The sequence below is a fragment of the Panthera uncia genome, chromosome B4, assembly GCF_023721935.1.
Source record: "Panthera uncia isolate 11264 chromosome B4, Puncia_PCG_1.0, whole genome shotgun sequence".
Taxonomy (NCBI): Eukaryota; Metazoa; Chordata; class Mammalia; order Carnivora; family Felidae; genus Panthera; species Panthera uncia.
The window spans coordinates 42,928,855-42,937,769 of NC_064809.1; the positions used below are offsets into that span (position 1 = coordinate 42,928,855).

Consider the following 8,915-nt stretch of genomic DNA (forward strand, 5'->3'; position numbering starts at 1 on the left):
AATGATGTGCTACTCCACCTATATGACAAAGCTCGTACAAAGGGTACGAGCAAACAATTTGCCAAGATACTAAAATATTTTCAAATCAGTTGGTATAATGCTGTTGCCCTAGCCGCCAGCACCCCTATCCCAGATCTCTGTCTGAGATCTCTGTCCCAGATCAGAATCCCCAGATCTCTGTCACAACGGGGCCTCCTGAATGTTGTTCCAGGGCTGCGGCTTATGCCAATTCTGGCTGCTAAATATTCAAACGTCACCCCTGTGCGCTTGTGCATGTGTGATGACAGAACAGGAAAAGAGCCTTTTATCTGAGGGAGGACATTCAGTGAAATGATGCTGAGATAGAATAACAGGGCCATACAGTGGCTATTCCCCCGAGGTCCCCAGCAGTCACCAGAACATCATATCAGAAGCCATCAGACAATGAAGCAGAGGATGTTCTGTGAAGTTTATTTGCCTGATAGTTTACGTACACCGTCATCTTTTCATGTTTTTGGCTGTGGTCGGCTAGCCTTCTCTTTCTTCACATGAACGTAATCACAAGTCCCTTACATCTTGGTGAATTCGGAAGATGCGTATTAATCCAGATCTTCGATCTTCACTAATGTAGCTGTCTTCTCACAAATCCAAGAAATTTCAGCGCTGCAGCGGGAAAGATAAATCTTTCCTTTCTGAAAATAGGCACATCCTCTGGATCCGTTGATCTGGGTGTATTCTCTAGGGCTGAATCTGGAAAGTCATCCATTTAAAATTAATGACAAATTTCATATTTGAAATTTGATCATAATTCAGTGTTCTCAGTTACCGAAAGCCATCTGTCTGAACTTTGAGAGACTTCTGGTTCCACAACATCTCAAAGTTCTTTTTTTTTTATTTACTTTTTTTAATGTTTATTTATTTTTTTAGAGAGAGAAAGACAGAGTGTGAGTGGGGGAGGAGCAGAGAGAGAGGGAGACACAGAATCCGAAACAGGCTCCAGACTCTGAGCTGTCAGCACAGAGCCCGATGAGGGGCTTGAACTCACAAACAGTGAGATCATGACCTGAGCCGAAGTTGGAGGCTCAACCAACTTAGCCACCCAGGAATCCCCACAACATATCAAAGTTCTTCAAGCTGGCATATCTGAGTTTTTCATTTCAAGTTAATCATAATCCCAGGAAGAATTATTTAAGCAGGATACTTAAGTTCTGGGTTGAGAATTTGTAACCTCTCCATTAACGTGGTAGAAACTACCCAGCACATATGATATTAGAAGTACTAGGATTTCTTTACTTTGGAACTTTTTGAAGGAAAACAGACAAGTGAAATCACGTTCTGGGTGGACAGTTATTACATTTTATTATGCACAAATATAATTTTGTGTATATATAATTTTGTGTTATGTATATATGTATACACACACGTGTGGAGGAGGAAGAAAGAACACGATAAGGGTTAAGGGAGAACATGGGTGACTACATAGATGTGGTTCTGATACCGGTCCCTAGTACCTCCGTAAGGAATTGGTGGTAACCCTTCAATAACGTCATTACAAATCATGCTCATCCGGTCTCAACCTCCTGTGTGCCTTTTTACTCGAATGATCTGCATAAACTGCAGTGTTCTTTTCTGGCTTCAGGGCCGGGCTTACTAAATCTTCCTCTTGGCTTATGCGCTTGCTGAGATTAGCCTCACTCAGGAGGAAACGGCTGTGTGATTCAGAAGCTCAGTCCCAGCACCTTGCGTGATAACAGCCACAGTCTCAGGGCATCAGTGACGTCAGACTCCCTACCTTGCTGCGGGGACCATCTCCTCCATATTTTAACCGGGAGTGAGCGGAGGGGCCTGGGATAATGAAAAGTCCTTTGGGAGAAGGGACTCATCTTCGTAAAGCCCAAAATGGAAACAGTGGCACTTCCCAGGGTACGGTGGCACGTTCTATAAACCCTCAGTCTAGCAGCAACACTCCGGATTAGTGTGTAATCATCTCATGCCCAATATGGCTCCATTTGCAAAGAAGTGACTCTCATCTTTGTGTTTTTATTACTTTGCACATGCTCTTCGCCGTGATTATTTATGTGAAACCAGACTAGTTGATTTAATATGACTGGTAGTGGTCATTAGCGAGCGCAAAATTGTCATGGTGTGTCCCACCATGACAAAATGGTGGGAAATGGACAAAGATGACATATATCTGGGGACAAAAGTGGAGACCTGTCATTGTTTGTTATTCAGGGAATGTGGGGAGCCACCGCTGAAGCACAGTACCCTTGGTGGGAAATGAGTGATTATAACTCAGTTTAAGGAAACCTGGACGGGGCGCCTGGGTGGCTCAGTCGGCTGAGCATCAGTTGACTTTGGCTCAGGTCATGATCTCACGGTTCGTGGGTTCGAGCCCCGCATCGGTCTCTGTGCTGACAGCTTAGAGCCTGGAGCCTGTTTCGGATTCTGTGTCTGCCTCTCCCTCTGTCCCTCCCATGCCCATTCTCTGTCTCTCAAAAATAAATAAACATTAAATTTTTTTTAAAAAAAGGAAATTTGGACAACATGCATTAAGGAGTAAAACAGGAGTGAGGTGAATGGGTGAATAACTTGATGGGAAGGGAGGTGGAGAAAAAACCCACCACACCCAGAAATGTGCCAAATGACCTTACATTTCATGTAATGTACAAATACCACGTATTATATTAAAAGTACAGGGGCACCTGGGTGGCTCAGTGGGTTAAGCAGCTGACTTCGGCTCAGGTCATGATCTCGTGGTCCGTGAGTTCAAGCCCCGTGTCGGGCTCTGTGCTAACTGCTCAGAGCCTGGAGCCTGTTTCAGATTCTGTGTCTCCCTCTCTCTGACCCTCCCCCATTCATGTTCTGTCTCTCTCTCTCTGTCTCAAAAATAAATAAACGTTAAAAAAAATTTTTTTAAAAAGTACAAATACAACTGTATCGTCTTGATATAGTTGTGATGAGCTGTGTTCCTCAAAATATTTGATTTGTAATCACTAAGAGAATTTTGTAAGACTGTGTTCCTTGACATATTTTTGACATCTATTTTTTCACAACTTTAAATAGTTGCAAAAACTGTAATTTTCAAAGTATCATGTATTCTATAGGTACACTAAATATTTCCTCAAAACCTTGAAGGTGCGGATTCAGCTCATTTTATGTCATGAAAAACATTTGCCATATAATCTAATTGGTAAATTCCATCAAAAAAACTAATTATTAAACTGATTCGCCAATTTAGACATACTTGCTGTTAGAAAGTGGTTGACAATTGGAATTTAAATAAATGTGTTAATGTATGTCCATGATAAACACCACCCTCTGGACTGTAAGTGTTGGGCAGTCAGGGTAGCAGAGAGCCCAAGGTCATGATCACAAAAGCACTCGGTCCTGATTTTGCCACTTGGGAGCTCAGTGACCTCAGGCAAGTTATTTAATCTCTCTATGGCAATTGTTTCATCCCTAAAATAGGACTATAACAGTGCTTTTATCATAGGGCTAATATTTATAAACTGCTTCAAACAAAGTGTATTATTTGTTTTTTAAATTAAAAAGAAGAAATTTCAACTAATAGAAAAGCTTCCGTGTTTTGCCATGAGTTTGTCACATACATGAAATTAGGTAGTCTTTCTCTCAATAGTTTTTCCTGAAGTTCTCTTTTCTTCGTACATTGTACTCTTTTATTTTTGTATCTAGATTTATAATTCTTACAGTTAACATTGATTTTCTTAGTGTTCCATTTCTTAGTATTCTTAGCTTGCTTTCCCCCTGCCCTCCATCACCCCAACAGTTGAGACTTACAAGGATGGAGACGGAATGGAGCCATCCTCCCATAGCCAGCTCTTTCCTGATGGATCCCATGATAAGCCCAACCAGAAGAAAGAAAACTTGGGTAATGGCTGTGACTTCAGAAAATCCTGAGAGAGACAAAGGGGAAAATATCATGGGAGAGCCACATTCTGGTTTGCAGACGTTAAGATATTAATTCTCATTCAAAATGCCCGAATTCCCACTGTGTGAGTCAGAAATTCCATGTATTTACTTTCCATCATATGAATAATTTCTATAACCAGGGAAAGAAATTCAGCCAGACCTTTTCCTCCAAGCTATCTATCTTCACCAAGGTGGAATTCTGGTCCAGGCAGTTATTTCTACTGTTAATCCAGGTATTTTCCTCATTTGTTGCAAAATAATAGCAGCTGTTTTGGTACCAGTGCCACATTTTAGGGCAAGGATTGCATTTGTGGTCTGAAAAAGAAATTACACCCATTAGCACAAATTAAATAATCCTGGCATGACTGGGAAAGGATTTGGGAACTAAGTAATTGAACTTGACGATAGGGTCTGAGACCCAGCATTCTGAAAACATACCGCTTTAGGAGCCTGTGAAAATGAAATCACCCCCAATTATGGGCTGGGGCAACAGTGATTGAAATTCTCCTTCCAGGGCTCAGTCTTCTGGCCTCAGAGTTACCAGCTATACTTTAACTTCTTATAACATCAGGATCACCTAAAAATGGTTCACACATTAAGAGGCTGAAGAATCCAGGTTGGGATCACTGCAAGATGCTCCCCAAATTCACCTCTGTGTTTTCAGAAATGTTAAATAAATTCCTATCTTCCTTTGTCCCCTGTAAATTTAGGGTGACATCATTAGGAATCTTTGGATAACATAACTTTCTCATACTGCAAGGTGGCTCATGTGATCAGTGCCCACTGGGGCAACGGATTTGACCTGACGGTAGGTCCTGATTACCTGAAGTGCGAATGATCAGCTCTTGGCAGAGCTTGATGGCCATCTGTTCCTGCCGCTTCAATAGACTGGAGATCTGGGATTTGAGATGCTCCTCCTTGGTGGGAAAATTCCTGTAGTCGTTCAGCTGCTGGGAGAAGTTATCTTGCTGTTGGTGGATGGTTTTTTGCAGTTGACTTAATCTCTCTGAATCTGAGTTAATTTCATGAGATGTCTGCAAAACTCCAAGACATAATAGGATACATGTTCACATATCCTCTTATTCTCAGCCAGGGGTAATTCTTTTAACACAGCCATATTTCTTACATCATGTCGTATGTATTAGTGGCTCCCAATAACTGAAGCATCATGGACGAAGCACACACGATTGCCTTGCTATTCCAAATTGTTTGGAGCTCATCCTTTGTAATTGTATTGAGATTTTGCATCTGATTATACTTGTATTAAATGAATGAATTAATGATTATATATCTTTGATATTTCATCTAAGGCAATGCCAGTCATTTTGCCATTCGTCTAGTGTGTTTTTTTTTTTTTTCCTATTTGGAGTTGGTTCATGTAATTGGTGTTTTCATGGGAACAGAATCCTTTAAGGCAATAGCTATGGTGTGAAGACCACTTTTATCAGAATCATCCATATATTTGTTTTTTTTTTTTTTAAATGCAGATTTTAGAAGCACCTGGGTAGCTCAGTTAGCTGAGTGTCCAACTCTGGATTTCAGCTCAGATCTATGATCTCACGGTTCGCGAGATCGGGCCCTGTGCAGGGCTCTGCAGTGACAGTGTGGAGCCTGGGAGGCTGCTTGGGGTTCTCTCTCTCCATCTCTGCCCCTCCCCTACTCTCTCTCTTAAAATAAATAAATATTTTTAATGCATATTTTAATGCCACACTAGACTATTTCTGGCGCTGGATCCATAAAAATCGGCCTCTTTAATTAGCACCTCAGGTGATTCATCGTCACAATAAATTTAAGAGTCACTGCCCTTCAGGAAAAAAAAAAGACTTCACCCGTCTATAGTGAACCAATGAATATGCATCAGTGCATCTTCATTTTTAAAATATACATCATTGTAGAAGATCAACTGCTAATCCCTAATGATTGGCTACTGAATAGTTGTTACTGCTGCTAGAACATCATGTTTCTTTCTAAAAGAAAGAAGGCTAAAAAGAAAAAAGGCTAAAGCCACATCATTAGCTCCTAGTTAAATGTTCAAATCATTATGTCTAAATTCTAATTACCCATGAAATCTTCCACATGTAAAAATGAAAGAAAGTAGCATGGAAGGTGCTAGCATCCTCCAGAAAATAAACTTTCTTGCCTGCAAGTCCCCTGAAAGGGAATACTGCTCTGTCTATCATATACTTAACGACACCCTACAAAGTGTGTATTCTCAGGATGTTCTTCCACTTAATGTTAGTCCACAACTCCCTATCCTGTCCGACCCTGACGGTTCAAGGATGGGTCAGAACCAAGGGAATACTCTTTTTTGGGGGGCTATTGTGATTGGGACTGGAACTTCCATTGTTACGCAGAGGTGGTTCAACTTTCTATATACAGGGTAAGGTCCCCCAGGTAACTTCTCCTCTTTGTTTTTATCTCTTTTTCATTTCTAGCAGGCAGGCTGTTTCTACACTAGAAAGGTCTTGAGTGAGCAGATTAAGCCAGTCTTGTACTAAGTCTTTGGGGTGAATGAAACGGCATGCTTTTCCTTGAGTCCACCTCCGTTGGCTCTCTATTGGTCACCACTGGGATAATAGGTAGATGTGCATCTATGCAGAAAAGAAGCTCCCCATTCCAACGAATAAAGAGAAAAACAAAAGCTGTGTTCATAATCCAGTCTAGTTTATTAAGAGGAATGGATAAAATCCATTTCCAAAATCCTCATAATCATAAAGTCTGTCCCTTGGTTGTTGAGCTTAGAGACTTGGAAGAATGAAAGAGATGTGATCATATAATATTGTCAAACCTGAGTCTGCATAGTTTACAAATGTGTTTCCTAATCGCCTTTCTTGGGTTTGATGAAAATATACTTACGCATAATCCCCAACGTCACCAGCCCAATCAGCAGCATCAGACAAAGAGTTAACAGACTCAGGGCAGCCAGGCGCCAGATGGGGGAAGGAGCTGGACACCCTGAAGAAAGCCAACAGAGAAATTGTAGTTGCACATGAGTTTTTATTTCTCACACTTAGGAAGCTTCCCCAGCTTCCTAAAATCTCCCTCTTCTTTCTCTCTTTACTTTCTCAAAAATACCTAAAATGATGTGCGGTAAGATCTCTACCATCAGTGCTCCCCCACTTCTCTTCCCACCATTCTCTTTCCCTTTAAGAGTGTCTCCTAATTTTTAGGTTTGTGTTTTATATCATCGAACACCCTTCTTTAAGGTTACCAAATGGATGTATGAGATGTGGTGAAAAATGCTTCTCTGGATGATCCGGACAATAGGGGAGACCTCAAGTTTTTGAGGTTACAAAACCTCCCCGAGGCTAGGATTATTGTGGATTTTATTTTTATCAATTGTCCATTCTATTTAGCATCTGGTAGGTAATGAATGAATTCTGAATGAAAGGCAAAACTAATGTGTAGTCTAACCTATGATATTTCTTTATTCAGAATCTAACGGCATCTAGCCCAACATTTTCAGACAGATTAATGCAAATTTCTAGGTGCACTGTCACATACAGCACAACCACAACTCCTTTTATCTCCAGGATTACAGATATAACTTAAACAAACAAATAAACAAAAATGTATAACCAGTTTTATTAGACCCCATGACAAACCTACTCCCTTCCTCTTTGCATATTGCCCTAATACCATGCACACGCACGCGTGCACACACACACACACACACACACACACACACACACTCACACACACACTTAAAAATAAATCCAAAGAGGAGAAAGTAGTTCCTATATATCAGATGATTTAGGCAACAACCTGAACTGTCAACAGATTATTGAAAATTAAGAATATAGTCTGATATACTAACCTGGATTCCTGACCACAGAGATTTATATTTCTTCCAACAAGGGATAAGGGAATGAGCTGAAGACTAGAACTGAATTTGGACTCCACATACTAGTTGTAGGAACTTGGCTAAACCATTTAGTTTTTTTCAGCCTCAGCTTTGCTAATATTATTCCATTTACTTCACAATTATATTTTGATAAAAATATGATATAATGCATATAAAATACTATACAGATACTGTTATTGATTCAACTGTACGAATTATACTGGGAATTTCCACTTTCTAAAAACAGTTTTTTTAAACTTCTAAAACAGAAATGATCTCCTGTCTATTTCTGACTCACTCATCTTCCCATTCTTCTTTTCAGTTATTTGTACCTTTGAAAAGAGAAATTTCCTCCACTTTCTCTATTTTAGAAGCCTCCCATCTGACTTCTAAAAGAATATTTGCCTGGCATCTCTCACAAGGTGTCAATATCACGACTTCACTTTTAAAAAGAAATCCATTAATCCCCAAATTCGATTTCTCTCGTATCCAATATGTTTCACTATGGCACAGAGCTTCAAGAAACATAGTGATACCACACGTTTAAAGAGATCTTGGAAGCTACGTGTTTTCTCCCCCAAATTGGGAACATTCATTCCACTAATGCATCCCACAACTTTGTCTCCGTTTCAGAGATTCTGCAGCACACCTCTCCTTAGCATCGACCTCAAAGCATTTAACACCTGTGCATCCCCCAAGGTCAACATCTTGCTGTCTCTGAACTCCTACCTCTTTTCCTTAGGTTATTTCTATCCCGGTTATTTCTTGCTCCAACAGAATCCTGAAATGTGAGTGTCGCGTAAGTCACTTCGTCAGACATTGTAGAAGAAAACGCTACTGTAAATTACTCAATTAATGTTGCAATGTCTTCAGGCTCAGGAGCAGGGTGTTCTTCTCAAGGCTGGGAGCTTTTATAAACACATTCTACTGACCCAAGACACACCCCACCGCCCCTCTGTAAGGACAGAATGACAATCAGTTTTTTGTTTTCGTTTTTGTTTGGTGTGTGTGTGTGTGTGTGTGTGTGTGTAGAAAGAGAAGTCAAGTACCTTTCTCTTTAGAAACCAGAATAAAAAAGATCTCAATCCGTCTGTTCTTTCTGCACTGCTTCTTGTGAAGCAGTAGGGGTACTTGGAAGCAGAGCCCGGATGGCGGTTTC

The 8,915-nt window shown here is 40.5% G+C and overlaps 1 protein-coding gene across 1 annotated transcript; it reads right to left on the bottom strand.

Moving 5' to 3' along the window:
• Window positions 1-274: 274 nt before the first annotated feature.
• Window positions 275-8,915, bottom strand: CLEC12B (C-type lectin domain family 12 member B). The gene is made up of 6 exons (XM_049625053.1): window positions 8,486-8,915; window positions 6,769-6,867; window positions 4,736-4,954; window positions 4,073-4,227; window positions 3,781-3,896; window positions 275-729 (listed from the first exon to the last, which is right to left on the bottom strand). Exons 1-6 carry the CDS (start codon window positions 8,574-8,576, stop codon window positions 579-581), a joined length of 831 nt encoding a protein of 276 aa, XP_049481010.1. The 5' UTR covers window positions 8,577-8,915; the 3' UTR covers window positions 275-578.

Coding starts and splice junctions, on each gene's coding strand:
- CLEC12B (XM_049625053.1), bottom strand. CDS start 8,576: ATGTCTGACGAAGTGACTTACGCGACACTCACATTTCAGGATTCTGTT. Junction 4,955..6,768: donor GGTGACGTTGGGGATTATGC/GTAAGTATATTT, acceptor TATGTCTTGGAG/TTTTGCAGACATCTCATGAA. Junction 3,897..4,072: donor TAGATAGCTTGGAGGAAAAG/GTCTGGCTGAAT, acceptor TGTCTCTCTCAG/GATTTTCTGAAGTCACAGCC.